A 15356-nucleotide genomic window follows, 5' to 3' on the forward strand; every position below is an offset into this window, starting at 1 on the left:
AGTCTGAAAGTTGTTCAAAAGGAAGGTGTTTGGTTTTTACCATGTCTGCTCTTTCATATAAACAACAACATCAACACAATAATGTTTGCAACAAAAGTTCCCAATACTATTTCTATACCATTTGTCCCTTTAGCTAAGAAGCTGTTGGTGGAACTTAAATGCAACAAAGGTGAACCACATCCTTAGAAAAGCACTAAGGATACACTAACCCTCAAAGTGCCCAGTAAGTCTGGGTAGCTGGTCCTCGAAATAGCTTGTCATCTACAGGATAAAGCCCAAGGACCAGGATTACATGCTGCTAGATTCATCTCTGCCAGAGGGGCTCTGTGCTGCCCATACTCTAGTTGGGCATCTCCTAGACCCACAAAAACCCTGGGCGCAAGAGGTGCCAAACCAGGTCTCCAGTGTGCTTCTCTGTTATCATCCATACCAGTGTTTCTGCCTCCAAATCCCCTTACCTGTTTTTCTACTTGGTCATTCTAATTAGAGAGGCAATGCTCACCTTCCAGAGCACCATAGATCTGGTTCACTATCCAGAACACAGTGAGTTCATTGAAGACAATAACCATATCTTTTATTTGTGTGTTCCAGTATCTCACTCATATGGAAGATGCAGGATAAATGGCAGTAGGCAGACAGAGTTACTATACCATTAAATCTTGAGGGCAACTCTCTTCTTAATTGGTAGAGTGCTTTGTTTTCACCTGTGGACTAGTGGGTCAGAATTTCAGAAAGTTCAGAAACCTCCTTTACAATCGACTCTGTTTTTTAAACACTAAATGGCACTGTACATGCAGCTTGGCCAGGCTGGGTTAAGCTCCACGGAACTGAGACATTTACTTTGAGTCAGGGAAGGCGGAAAGGACTGGGGGGAAAGTTCACAAGGTTGGAGAGCTGAAATGTCTGTTTTGAAAAGTGCACCTGTTTTTCATTCACCATCATACCCCTACGCCCTTTGATGCTCTGCAGAAGAAACAGAAACACGGAAAATACCTGAAGCCAAACTGAGCGCACGTTCACACGGAGGGAAGCAAAGAATAACTGTGATTGCAAACACATTAAAAAGCCCCCACCACACCAGAGGACCGCAAGTGAAGGAAAGCCAGCGGACCACAAAGAAGTACCAGGAGGCAGATACACCATGGAGACTAGTGACATAAAGACAAACATAAGATCAAAGGAGACCCCAGCAAAAAGAGCAGGGACCATGAGGAGCGTGTCCACCCGACAACACGTGTGTCAGACAAAGAGCAAGCAAAGGGCAACACCAGAAGGCAATAGAGATGATTTCAACTATTCAAGAATCAAAATAAAATTGGAGGAAGTTTAAATAAAATCCTCTGTTATTGAATCAAAATAGCACACTAGAGATATTCAAGGAAAACCCTTTAGTAACTTAATCCATGGAAGGACAGCCTGGCAAGCAAAGCAAGTTCCAGGTAATCACAGAGAATGAAAATGAAAGTCAGCAATCAAAGCAAGATGGGCAACTGGCATGAGAAACAAGCTGAAACAACAAGAAAATAGGAAATTCGGAGAATTCTTATAGGTTAACAGTGAAATGCAAACGCTGCTGCACTGCTCCTAACAATCAGCATTTCCCCCTCTCTCAAAAGAAGGACCCCAATAACTGTGTCTCACGGCTGCCTGGCCACCTAACTTGTAAAGCTGAGCAGATGGCTTTTAGAACATAAACACATTGTCATAGAGACAGGGAAAAGAGATCCCTGAAATTGATGGCACTTAGCTAAAGAAGCAGAAACTGTCTGCCCTGCACAGGAAATCAGAGCAAGTAAGTGTCAGGACCCAAGGCCCAGTGTCCTGACATACAGCATGGCTTTGCCACATATACCCCCTCTACAGCAGGAGATGCCCAAATTTTATAAAACGACCATTTTCTAGGATATAACACATTTTAATCATGTAAAGATCCTACACACCCAAATTTAAAGGAATCGAGAAAATCTGGAAGAAGAAAGAACATTTGAAATACGTAAGAACATTTGTCCTCTAGCAAGTGTTATAAAATGCGTTTCAGTTTCTGGGGACAACATTTAAACAAAGGCACATGATTGACTGTTGCTGCTAAAGACACTAATTATTTCCACCAAACAGTTGCCATCACCATGAAACTCTGTCTAGCAATCAATCAGCTCCTCCACGACAGAGCCCAGGACAGCATGAATTTCAAAGGGGAGCCTACATTTCAAAGCCTCCAAGAAGTCATGAATACTATCTCTTCCCTGCCTCACCAGGAAAAGGGAGAGGGGAAAAAACCCTCTGGGAATGTTTCTACTTTAGGTTGTTTTCAGATTTGCTTCAATGTCATTGAAACACCAAAACACTGAAACAAAACTGTGAAAGTTTCCTTCCAGGCCTTCTACAAGAGAGAAGTTTATTTCACAAAGATACTTGTGTGTATGAGAATTCATGGAGGTCAGAGGTCCATGCCAGGTGTCTTTTTTCTTTTCTTTTCTTTTCTTTTTTGTTTTTTGTTTTTTGTTTTTTTGTCAAGACAGGGTTTCTCTCTGTAGTTTTGGTGCCTGTCCTGGATCTCACTCTGTAGACCAGGCTGGCCTAGAACTCACAGAGACCAGCCTGTCTCTGCTTCCCGAGTACTGGGATTAAAGGCATGTGCCACTGCCACCCAGCTGCCAGGTGTCTTCTTAGGTCACTTTCTACTTTATTTATTGAGAAGCTGATCAATTGACTAGACTGGTTTGCCTAGTGAGCCCACTGAATCCTCCAGGCTCTGCTTCCCACCACTGAGGTTACAGGTATGTATCATCACACCTGGATTTTTACATGTGGGCTGGGGATCTGAACTCAGATCTTCAGGCTTCCTGCTCGTGCAGCAAGAACTTTACCCACTGAGAAATCTCCCCAGCCCTGTAGCCCTTATTTTTCTGGACTCTTTTAGGAGGGTATGGACCCTTTAGGAAGCAGGGTCTCTCTGGAAAAAGTAGGTCACTGGAGGGAACAGCTTTTGAGGATTATAGCTTAACCTTGCTTGTGGTCCAAGCTCCCTGCTTCCTGGTTAACCAAGATGTGAGGAGTCCTCACCCCAAACTTCTGCCACCACGAATACCATCCTGCTTTTCCTGCCATGGTGGACTGTATAGCCTCTTAAACCCTGGGCCAAAATCAAGCCTGCCTCCCTTCTATCATGTCTGTCAGCCATTTGCTCAGGGGTTTTCTCAGAGCTGTGAGATAAATAACCACAAGCAGCAACAAGAGAGGTCGTGGTAGAGATGAGGAGACTTTGCAACAAATTCATCATGGAGAATGAAAAAAGGGCAAAAGCGCAGAATGAGTCCAAAGAGGTTGACTTCGGAACCTGGGGAGTTGTAGTCATCACTTAGCAAGTTGTAAGCTCAAGAAAGCAAAGATCTGCAAGAAGATGGGATAGTGTGGCGGCTAATACTATGTTTTAAGTTTAGATTACTGTGCTTAAGAGATCTATAAAACAAACCTGCCTCTAACTAAAAGTCCCACTTGCCCAAGGACAGATAACTTCCTGGAATACTGGGGGCTGTTCATGTAAAATAACAAGCCATGTGTTTTCACTTCTGTAAACCAGCTTGGTTGCCCCAATTACACAGTATGTGTGCTTGATCACATGTAGTAAGCAGATGTACGTCAGGATGCATGCTTGCCTCTGATTGCATGAAGGCAGGAAGCACATAGCCTTGTGAGTTTTGCCTTCAGATGCCCCCGACTAATGTAATTCAGGGCCATAATCTGAAGCATGAGTCCCCAGTGTGGACCTGGCCAGTGGCCATGTTCCTGGACAATATTTAATAAAATATTTTATTTATTAAAATTTACTCATGGTCAGATGAGCAATTCTCTGAACAACCTCAGACCCATAACAGTAGTTCAGTAGTTGGGGGGTAGTTTTGAATGCATGAAGTGTGTATGTCACTAATTGTTTGAACACAGACAAGGTGTATCTCATAGAGTATGCTTTTGCTGCACCTAAAATGAAGGAAATTAAGGATATATACTCATGTGTCTTAAAGACTCCTCCAAGGAGCGTAGATACTTTCTGGTGTTGATTCACCTGAGTTGATATCATCCAACTTACTTGTATGCTTTCCCTTCTGCTTCACACCTCAATGCCTACCTGAAAAACTAGGGAGTGTCCCTAAAGAAAGAGTGCAGTAGCCTTGTAAGAGGTGCCTACAAATGGCAGAAACTTATAAATACCTCAAAAAAGTCAACTTGACATCACAAAGCCTTCCCAACCCAGTGAGCTATCACTGTTTGTCAGAAATATAGCTCCTGCTACCGTGCTCACAATAGAAAGCACCTTCTTTTTAAATAACATTTCTGGGCTGGGTATGTGGTAGAGTGCTTGCCTAGCAGGCGGGAAGCCCAAGGTTCCATCCCAACACCACTCACTCACTAACTAGAGAAACACATAAGCAAGCAAATGAACAGTTTGTATGTGTTTATGTGTGTATGGTATATGCGCATGTGTGTATGCATGTCCTCATGTGTTTGGGTGAATGTGTGTGTGGAAAAACAAAGTTAACATCTGTAGTTATTCTCAATCACTCTTCACCTGAACCCAGAACTTACCTATAGAGACTAGCTAGCTAGCCAGCTCTAAAGATTCCCTGTCTCTGCCTTCTCAGGCTGGAATTATAAAAGGGCCACCATGCCCAGGGGGCATTGGTTTCTGGGATCCAAACTGTACTCATCATACTTGCATGGCAAGTGGTTTATCCACAGAACTCTCTCTCCAGACCATCCACAAATATTTCTAAACTTCTTCCTAAATGAGCATGATAGCACATGCCTATAAACTCAGTAAACAGGAGGCTGTGGCAGAAGGATTGCAAGTTATTTTTAACTATATTCTTCAACATCTAATAGAAGCAAAAGAATATTTGCTTGTACTTTTTCTCAACAGAGACATCTTCTCTTCTGGTTCAACTTCAAATAGGAATGGACTCTCTTTTTGAAATAATTTGAGTGGAAACACAACAGTGATTTGAAAAGACAAGGGGAGCTAACACACAGCTAACAGCAGTGTATTTTACAGCCTTGGGAGAGAAAAAGTAATGACCCAGGCTAACCTGGGCATCTCTCACTGCTGCAGGTAGGAGCTGAGGCTTCTGGAGTGAGAAGATCTGAATTTGCTGTCTATGTGGAATCATCCAAGATCATAGACTTGGAAGAGGGCTTCAAAATACACCTTCAGTGCAGTCTCTGAATTTTAATGGGCTAGCTGACACTTCCATTAGAACGAGTCAGTGTCATAGCCTCGCTGCACTCTGCTCAGTCATAACTACTTTTCTTCCACAAGGAAGGTTTCTCTAACATCAACGCTAAATGGAACTGCCCGTCAACTACCCTTTAGGCCCTGTCCAATCTGCACATATCACTGACACTGTTTATAATTATAAAGTATCATTTTTGTGCTTGTTTAATATCAAGGTCTCCCACCAGAGGCTATGTCCCCCACAGCAGATCCCTGTCTCTTTTCTTCACTATGGGATGTATTACAGATCCAAGTTCTTGTCTGGTGCACATGTATGTCTGATGCTTAGATGAGTGAATGAGTGATTTCTGTGTTGTTGCGCACATGAGATACAAGAGTCACCCCTGAAGCAAACACTCTGGGTTGTGTTAAATGGTCATTGACCATAACTAGTTCTTACATCTGCTTCTTATGTTTATCTCATCAAGCACCAGAATTAGTGTGTACATCTGGAACTTTGAAAATCACTGAAGGAAGAATCAATATTGCCTGCTCAAAAAGAAGAAAAATATTTGAAGCAGTTACAGAAGCCTTCATGAATGAGCCAGACCCAGAAGAAAGTAAGCAACAGGCTTTTTACCTACCATAAGACAAAACTAGTTTGCAATTGTTTCTTTGGAATTGCATAAAAAGGAGATGATCATGATCTCACAGGCACCTATAATCTAAACACTCAAGAGGCTGAGACAGGAGGACAACAAGGTTGAGGCTTGTCTGGGCTTGTATGTAGAAAGATTCTGTCTTGAAAAAAAGATGTATAAAAGGAAGTCCTCTATCCCCAACAAATCCTCTAGCAATCTCAAGCCAGACTGAGTTTACAGTTCAAGTATAAAGAGTATGACTGATTTTACGCTCATTAGTGTGTTACTGTGATGAATACAGACAACAGCTCGATAACAAGAGCTGTCCTCGGAAATGATACTTATTTCCAATGTTTTAAACTACTTAACTTCAAACTCCTATCTAGCAACTTCAGCAGTCTGACCTTTGAAAAGGAAACTCACAATATTTGAATTGTCTCCTTATCTTCCCTATGCACTGAGTCTTGTCACTGGTAACAGCTTTATTGGCAGCAGCTGCCACGTAACATCCTAATGGAATTCACCAAAAGTTCTAGAAGCAATTCATTAGCTTGGATGCAGAAAAGAAAAAGCACAGGAAAAGGAGTGGAGTTCAAAACAAAGTGATGATTATTAATACCAACAATATTTTCTACTTAAAAAAAAAGAAATCTTACATCCCAAGTATGACATGCCATTTCTTTTTGACAAGCTCTAACTCAATAAATATATATCAGTATTTAAACACACACCAATTTATAGCAATCTCTTAACCACTCAAGTGTTACTGTAAGATTGATTTTCTCCCCCTAATGGAAGTCATACAGAAACTACACAGAACCCTGGTGTCTACTAAGGCTGTGTATACCCATGACATACACTCCCATCATGCACTGCTGCAGCAAATCTCCCAGGACCCTTTTGTTGTTACAGATCTACTCCATGGACAACAGTGAAGCACGCAAAACTACAAGTTAGTAGTTTTAAGTCAAAGATTCTTAACTTTCCAAACTTAGAATTAAATTTTCAAATACACTCAAGCAAAGGTGAAAGTCAGTAAAAGACACTCTGGTGCACATCTGAGAGGTGAGTTCATTTTAAATGGCTGTGGTTTGATACCTCCTTCATCCGATGGTCTTGTTACCTCACTGCAGCATGAAAAGCTCGGGTAGAGCTCGGAGATCTCTGACTTGTCATCTCCCAGACCTGTACCAAAAGTGCTGCTGGAGTGAGAGCAAGACAGATGTCTCCGGTACTGACTCGCCTTTTCTACAGCAGAGGGAGAATAGTCAGATGCACGAGGGAGTGGCTTAAACAATAGACAAAGCTTCACAAGGAAGCAAAAACAATCCCTGATTAAATAATAATCCCTAATCTCTGCTATTCTAAAGGTCTAGTTAACCAACCCCAGACTTAGCAGGAACAGCATCACATCCATACAGGACCTAAAAGACATTTCTTCTCATTTAACCTCTTGGGTCCAATTGTTTGTTTGTTTTAAGAGACATAAGGAATAGGAGATGGATGGTAGCAAACATTAGAAAAGAAAAAAGAAATCTTTAAAAGCGAACATCTGCTTTAAATACTTGCTTTCAAGTAGCCCTGAGTATCTGATACTTGAAATTTGTTTCTTTTGAAATGATGAAATTAGATAGCAATTTTCAGACCATATTTGCTAAATATGGCTTAAAAGTCTAAATGTTTAGTCATGCTATATCTATACCAAATCATTCATTTTCCCCTTTTAATGGCAGACACGTCAGCCAAGCTAGCAGTCAAATAAGCCTCCAGGGGAACTACCCATTTTATATTGTATAAAAATTCAGAGATAAATGCTAAATATCTGAAGGTTTAATTGGAAAGCATGCATGATGCTGTAGAGAAGCCTTGCTGTTGTTCTATGTATAATTTTGAAAACCTGACTCTAAAATACTATAATACTGTATTTCATGAACAAATCTCCTTTTTTCTGTCTCAGGAGCTCTTTACAATCCAAATAACTAGATCTGCTGTCCCAGAAAGCCTATAGAATCATATTTACCAATGAAAGGCAAATATAAGTATGCTCTAGACACCATTTTAAATGCATCTAGGACAAACTAATATAGGATTTATTTCCAAGATCCTTTGTAAGTTTTGCTTTCATAAATAACTAATGTCATTTTAAAGTGGCATAGCACATTTCTTGTGTTTTCTGAATTCTTAGCTTTCAATTTCCACTGCATGGGTGCCATGGTGAAAGTCTGTAATTCATCATCATTAACTTTCATGACCAAAGCCAAGGAAACAGACATGAACTCAAACAATACCAGAGAGCATATGGAGACTTCTAGACTGAATATTGTCCTCCAGGGGGTCAATGTCGAAGATGGAGCCAGGATCTGTGCGCCACACTTTGAGGTCTTTCACCAAAAGGAAGAAACCAAGAGATCAAGAGGGAACTTTGAAAAGCCAGCATGGAAATCAGTCAAGCAAAGGCAGTGTGTTACAAGTGGCCCAGTACACTTTAGAGCCCAGAGAATGGGGGGGTCCCCACTTTCATATGGCTGCCAAAGAAAGTTTGTCATCAAATTTGAGCAGCCTGCTTTCTTCACTGCCCAGCATGGGTGTCTCCATGAAGCACCTATGACTCAGCCCAAGGCAGGTTCACACAAGGCTGCCATATTCAGTCCTACAGCATCCCTAAAACACAGTACTTCTGTGCTCCACCCAAGAACAGTCAACATCTGCTTGAAATTCCCGCCTAAGGACATCAGAGTATTCATGGGAAATGACAGAAATGATTTTGTTTAAAACTCTTCTCTCCCTGTAATAGGAAATAACTCTGGAAATGTAGACAGTAGCAGGTTCAGTTTTCATTCCAGACTGGCATCGATGGGAACAAATAAAGCCATATAGGTCACATTTATCACCAATTCTGTAGTGTCCCCCAAAAGGTCTATGTATTGAAGACCCCTTCACTAGTCTGTGACATTATTCAAAGTTCATGAAATTTTAAGAGGTGATCACTGGTGAGAGAAAGTGAAGTAAATGGGGAGTTCCCTTTAAGAAGATCTTGGGAAAGCCCACCCAAGTCTCCATTGCTTCCCAGTGGCTGTCTTCCTCTGTCACACACTCGGACTACACTGCACTGCAGTGCTCTGCACTGCCCTACCCTGCACTATACTGCACTGCACTGTACTACACTACACTGCACTGAACTGAACTGCACTGGAATGCCCTGCACTGTACTGCCACAGATCCAAAGCAATAGAGACAAATGACAGTGGGCTAAAACCTCAAGCTGTCAGCCAAATTAACACTTTCCTCTTTTAAGTTGATTTCTCAAGTATTTTGTCACAATGACAGATACCTGACTAACTAACATGGAGGCCAATGTGGCCCTTTTTGATTGTAGCTGCAGGCAAACTTCAAATTTAATAATTTCTGAATGTATCTGTTGTCACCATGGCTGGACCTAAGAGGACTGTGCAGTGATAAACCACTGGGAAATAAGTACCCAGTTATGGGAGAAGTGAGGTGAGCTTAAAAATAACATAATTAGTGAACGAAAGGCAAAAACTTTCTTATCATTTATATTCTGTGGAGTATATGCCAAGCACTGTTCTCTGCTGTGACCTGACTTGTTTAAGCATCATCTCTACCAAGCTTCTGTTATTATCATTCCATAGGTAAGGAACCTGGGGCTCAGATGGATTGAGTAGCTCTGCCAAGTTCATCCAACTAGTAAGCAGCAGAGTCTCACAACAAAAATAGGACCAGCACCAACTGTCTCAGTCTGCATTGACTAGCAAATCTGTGCACTTGTATTTCCATGCATGGTGTAGACCCTGGCTTACTGGGAAGTGTACTGTTGGTTAAATGTATTTCATTTTATGATTTCATAAGCAAGCCTTCATGGACACTTCATGGAAGAAAGAAACTGACTCCTAGATTGCCCACTGAATAAATAATTTTTAGTTATAAATCTATATTAAAAAACAGTGACAACTGCTATTGAAGATACTGTAAATACCAACTCTAAGAGCCCTGTCTAGACAGTTTCATCATCTTTGGTAATGATTTCCCTGTCATTCCTAGTCCCTGGTCTTTGTAAGACCCCAGGGTGAGATGAATCACACCACCCTGTCTTAGGAATTATTAGCACAAATCAATGAAACTCTCTACTTCTGCATTACTTTTACTGAAAACATCACAATTTGTCCATCCATCTTACTATGACCCCTCTAAGTAATCAACCTGGGAAAATGAGTAAAGCTATCAATAGTCTACAAATAGGTCTGGAGTGCTTCTGTGGAAAATACTGTTTCCCTTTGGTAATGATCCAAGGCACTCAGGTCTCTCATGTTAGCACTCTGGCTTTAGACTAAAATGCTACTCTGTCAAATGCACGCTTCCCCACACAACTCACCTCTCCATGCCCTTTCACTGCTATGACTCTCAAGCAGAAGCTCTTCCCCTTGAAGAGGAAAGTAATCTAACAGTGAGCTTCCTGAGAAGTACATACCATGGCTGCCAAAACCTCTCTGACCATGATGGCTTGTATTGTCCATTTGACAGACTCTAAAGCCTCCATGGAGATAATCTCTGGGCATACTTGTGAGGAATTGGCCTGATTACATTAATTAAGGTGGGAAGACACGTCCTAAATTCAGGTGGCACCATTCTATGAGTTGTGGCCCTGGAGTGTATGAAAGGGAGAAGGGAGCTGAGCACAACTATTCATCACTCACTGCTTCCTAGCCACAGATGCAATGTGACTGCCTGCCACAAGCTGCTCCCACAATAACTTCGAGGGTAGACTGTGTCCTCAAACTGTGAGCCAAAATAAACCCTTCCTTAAATTGTGTGTGTGTGTGTGTGTGTGTGTGTGTGTGTGTGTGTGTGTTTGTGTGATCAGCAATGGTAAAAGTAACTACACAGTAAGCAACACAACAAACAAAAATTCAGAGGCTAAGTGCATTTCAGGAAACAAGACTCAGAGTTTTGATCTATACTGAGACCTAATGATTTTCCTTTCCAGCCTGCTTATACTTCAGTTTGATTTCTGCTGATATCTCAAGCCACATCCCCTGGGATTTCCCTGAACTAAATGTAAGAAAAAGACACAATAAAGAGAGGGCCCCTCTCTAAATAATTGGGCTTTCTGGTGGCCTTCAAATATCCTAGTTCAGAAGCACTATTCAAAAATACAAATGATTCATGTTCCAGAATACCATCAGATTCTCTGTTTAATGACAAAAGAGCATAAAGGAGAAATGGTCATTCTGTCTGCCATGTACATGATGTCTAGAGTGGAACACTTTCACCAAGCGAGGACACAAGCTAAATGTTCAACCATTAGAACCACTCCTCTCTGGGATGATGCTGTTTTTAACAAGGTGATATTAAACAGAACTTTGAAGAATAGAAAGTAGTTGGCAAGGCTTTTTTCTGAATTCCCTGGATCAGCATGGTACCAAAGCATTCTACCTGTGATGTAGTTGGAATTTATCTCAAACCCATGAGGTCAGTCGAATACAGAAGCTAGTTCTAGGCCAGGCACAGTCTTTTGACCATTTATACTCATGAGAAGACTACATGCTTACCAACGATGATCCCAGGTCTCCGATCCATCTCTACAACATGGGGCTGAACACCTTTATAGGCAGCATCGCTCACAACCTGGGTGTTCTTCCTCGCCCTCTCCATCACAGGGTCATCCACAACAGGAGTGAAGCCTCTCCCCTTTGTCTTCTCAAAGTCTTCATGATACTTGACCTGAAAAACAAAAGGATTATTAATTCAAACTGAAATTCCTGGCTGTCTCACACAACTTTCATAGAATGATAGATCACATAAAGTGCACCTGTGTTATTACATGTAATAAATATAACATAGTATGATGTTTTGCCCAAATCTTCCAAAGGCAATATCAGAAACAAAGCACCAATAATTTCATATTTCTGGACACTGAAAATAGCATCTCCTTTAAATGATATGTAAACCTATATATTAGTAAGGTATAAAAGACAAGTGCTTAAAAACATTAGTTACTTCCTAAAACATACAATTTGACGATGAATTGATTTCCTTTCACCTGCAATATGCAATAATGATAAGTTATTTGAGCATAATTCTTCAAGATGACAATGCTATTTAAAATTAGATTAAGAGTTATACATATATTATATAAATTTTCAAATATAATTATAAAAATTGTGTATATTATAAAACATACATTCTTTTCATGTTCTGAAATTTAAAGAGGGCAATAATTGTAACATTCTGAAATTACACTAGCTTAAACTAAACACTTTAAATGGGTAAGCTTTATGGTAAAAAAACTGATGTGAAATTGCTTTTGAAATACTCAAAAATATTCTTTAAAATATGCAAATATGCCAAAATGTCTTAAAATGAAGTAAAAAACAAAGTCTAGGTGATGTCATTCACAAATGTATTTATAGTAATCAAGTTAGAAATAAAAACACACCAAAAATCATTGAGGGAAAATTATTTTATTAGAATAAATATTTTTATTACATTTCAGTGTAATTATAATGCCTTGTCCCAAGGGCTCATTCACATTCCCATGCTTTGTTAGTTGTCCAGATTAATGTGAACTAATGCCACTCAAACACTGGTCTTGCCATTCCTTAGTATGTTTTAGTCATGAAGACAATGATCTGTTGCCTCCTACCATGGAAACATGGTTTTGTGCTTCTTTAACATGTCTCAAAGCAGGTGTATCTAAGATCAGACATGGTCTACCTTTCATTTGTTTGTGGTCTTGTGTGTATTTCACCTGCAAAAGAAACAGCAAACATCCATATAACTGAAAACCTATAATCTAAAAACTACATAACATTTTAAAGCTTTTCAACTGGGTGAGTCATGGGCAACCTACTCAAAATTACTTCCCAGGTATCTTTTCTTTCAGTGAATTACATTCTGTTCCAGAATAGTCACTTAAAATTACACTCTTGATAATTTCCCTTAAAAGTATTGTATAAAAGACTTTTAAGTCTGTCAACATGAAAGAAACGTGTGTCCAAGTCAGTAATAACCACCAGTGGACCTGCTTAGCACATTTAAACAGGGCAAATAAAACATGAAATAGAGCCTGAACGTGGTTTCTGTTGCTAAGCAATTTTCTGCTCTCAGAGTGCTGAGGCAAGCACATGAGACCTCTTCTGGTTTCCTTGATTTTTTTCCTTCCCTAGAGAATGAGGAACAACAAGGAACAGATCTCTATGTTTTCTTCTGAGCAGCTACAGCTTAAAGACTATTGATGTTGACTATGCCCAATCTCTTTAGGCAGAAATGCTATGAGAGAATTTTCAATTATGAATCCCATATGTTGACCCACAGGCATGGAGAACCACCAGGTGTGCTGGGAACAGGGCTTGATACTCATATCTGTGGGCATTTCATGGATTCCTGCCATGGAGCCCTGGAGCCCTAGAATTTACTAAAGCAGTGCATACTTACCATGGGCCATTTTCCTGAGTAACTGATATAATAAATGCATTAAACTTGTTATCTTCTGAATTCTTATTTTGAATTACTTATTTTTAAATTTGTTTTTATGGAAAGCATTTAATAACTCATGTTCAGTGAAGTACATAAGTAAAATGACAATTATTTTTAACTTATACATCAAAGACTTGGTCAATTTCAAAGATACTGGCTATAATAACATGAGTTATGGCTTAAATAAACTATAGATGTAACAATCAGTCACATCTGGGAATATCAATGAGGGATTGTACGATATTGTAGATGTACATAGTGAGAGCTTTTGGAATTCATCTGCAGTAGTATAGGTGTTTATTGGAAATATATTTTATTCATAAGACAATAAACAATACAAGTAAATTGTAAAGGATACATCCTTTGCAATAGTTCAAAATGAATTAAAACCACTTGCCGAGCTAATATTTTCTTGATTCCTCTTCACTCTTTCCATTTCAGGGGTGATGCTGAGAGCTGTAGCCCTTCCCAGTTGACCTTTATAATAAACCTACCATTTCCCAGAAGGAAAATAGAAGATTGTGAATCAGTTCAACCAAAAAAGAATCACATCATATTTAATTTTAAAGGGCTAGCCAAGGACTGGAACTCATTAAAACAAAGGAGAAAGGGAGGTGAGGGAGGAGGGGACTTAAAATGCTTTCATCTTCAAGCATCTATTTCATTTTGGCATAGCAGTGTACCTCTTCTCAATCACTATGGATAGGCTCAAATATATCACCAGTAAGCCTGAAGTGAGCCTTTAATCACAGATGGGTATGAGAAGAAATGCTTTGTGGATATTACAAGTCTTGTTTGAATAGAATGGTATTGCATAGCTGTGTTTTCCCAGAAATTAACTACAACAGAGCCTTGAAAGGATGTATTTTCCAGGTGACCACAGCAAATCGTGCAAAGACATCATGCTTCCCTCTATTCCATTCCTCCTTTTCACTAACCACATCCCTTCTTTAGAATAATACAGTCACATCAAGTATGAGTGGGAAGAAATGAATCTACTCCTCCAAAAGATAGCTTCTAGGAAAAGGATCAAATGACAATCTACCTTTGACTCATAAATTGGTCAAATGGCTTTATGAATTTGAGGCATAAAAGATTTCTTTGAAGATTAATAGATTTCTGAACTTCCTCTTCCAAGGAACCCATTCTGTATGTTAATGACTTCCTAAAAGGATGCTCTCAGTGAACTGTGGGTGGGTTATATAAACAGAGGGATCTAGAGTAGTCCACCAGTCTGAGGAAAAACACTGCCGTGGGTCAAGTGCCTATTAACTGGCCCATTTCACACAATATATCCATTCAACCACACATACTTTACCATTTTCCCCCAGAAACACAGTAATAATCATCTTGAGTGGGAGAAAGGGTCAGGAGGGGTCTGACAAACAAGAACTCAGGCAGGTAGGAAACAGAGCAAACTAGACTGCTGGACCAAGATGCCAGAAAGTACCCCAGCCTTTGGTTGGGGACCAGAGCAATCACCAGCAAGAGAGTAAGTTGAGGAGGAGACTATGCCACAAATCACAGCACAGTCATCATAATATAGCACAGCAAACTCTGCAGCACTCACCACCCTGAGGCTGCCCTCGGAAGAAGCTGCTAGTCAAGGGAGACTATCGACTCAGACAGGAAATCTCTAATACAGTGGGTCTCAGCCTTTCTAATGCTGTTACCCTTTACTACAGTTTCTCATGCTATGGTAACCCCCAAACATAAAATTATTTCGTTGGTACTTCATAGCTATAGTTTTGCTATTGTTAGGAATCATAATGTAAATATCTGATATGTGACCCCTGTGAGGATCACCACCCACAGGTTGAGAACCTCTGCTGTAATATGATTCCTTCATCCACATATTGACACATTTGATATCACTAAATACAAATGATAAATACTGAGATGTTCACACATTGCTGATATTCTTCTGGTTTTCTTTCACTCTCTTCAACTCTGGTAAATCCGGAATGGAAGTTGCCTGTTTTAGCTCTTCTTTGTATTTGACCTATAGAGGA

The 15356-nt window shown here is 40.1% G+C and overlaps 1 protein-coding gene across 3 annotated transcripts in view; it reads right to left on the reverse strand.

Moving 5' to 3' along the window:
• Positions 1 to 15356, reverse strand: part of Nebl (nebulette) — a 364943-nt gene that overhangs the window by 19903 nt on the left and 329684 nt on the right. Inside the window, exons 25-30 of one of the 3 annotated variants that reach the window (XM_036186871.1) lie at positions 15254 to 15346; positions 13742 to 13834; positions 12512 to 12616; positions 11418 to 11589; positions 8139 to 8231; positions 6949 to 7098 (exon numbers count right to left, since the gene is read on the reverse strand). In XM_036186871.1, coding sequence (XP_036042764.1) covers positions 6949 to 7098; positions 8139 to 8231; positions 11418 to 11589; positions 12512 to 12616; positions 13742 to 13834; positions 15254 to 15346 — 706 coding nt within the window. The remainder of the gene's footprint in view (positions 1 to 6948; positions 7099 to 8138; positions 8232 to 11417; positions 11590 to 12511; positions 12617 to 13741; positions 13835 to 15253; positions 15347 to 15356) is intronic. The other 2 variants (XM_036186869.1, XM_036186870.1) reach the window with 2 other exon arrangements.

This window comes from Onychomys torridus, chromosome 5, assembly GCF_903995425.1.
Source record: "Onychomys torridus chromosome 5, mOncTor1.1, whole genome shotgun sequence".
In the NCBI taxonomy this organism is placed as follows: domain Eukaryota; kingdom Metazoa; phylum Chordata; class Mammalia; order Rodentia; family Cricetidae; genus Onychomys; species Onychomys torridus.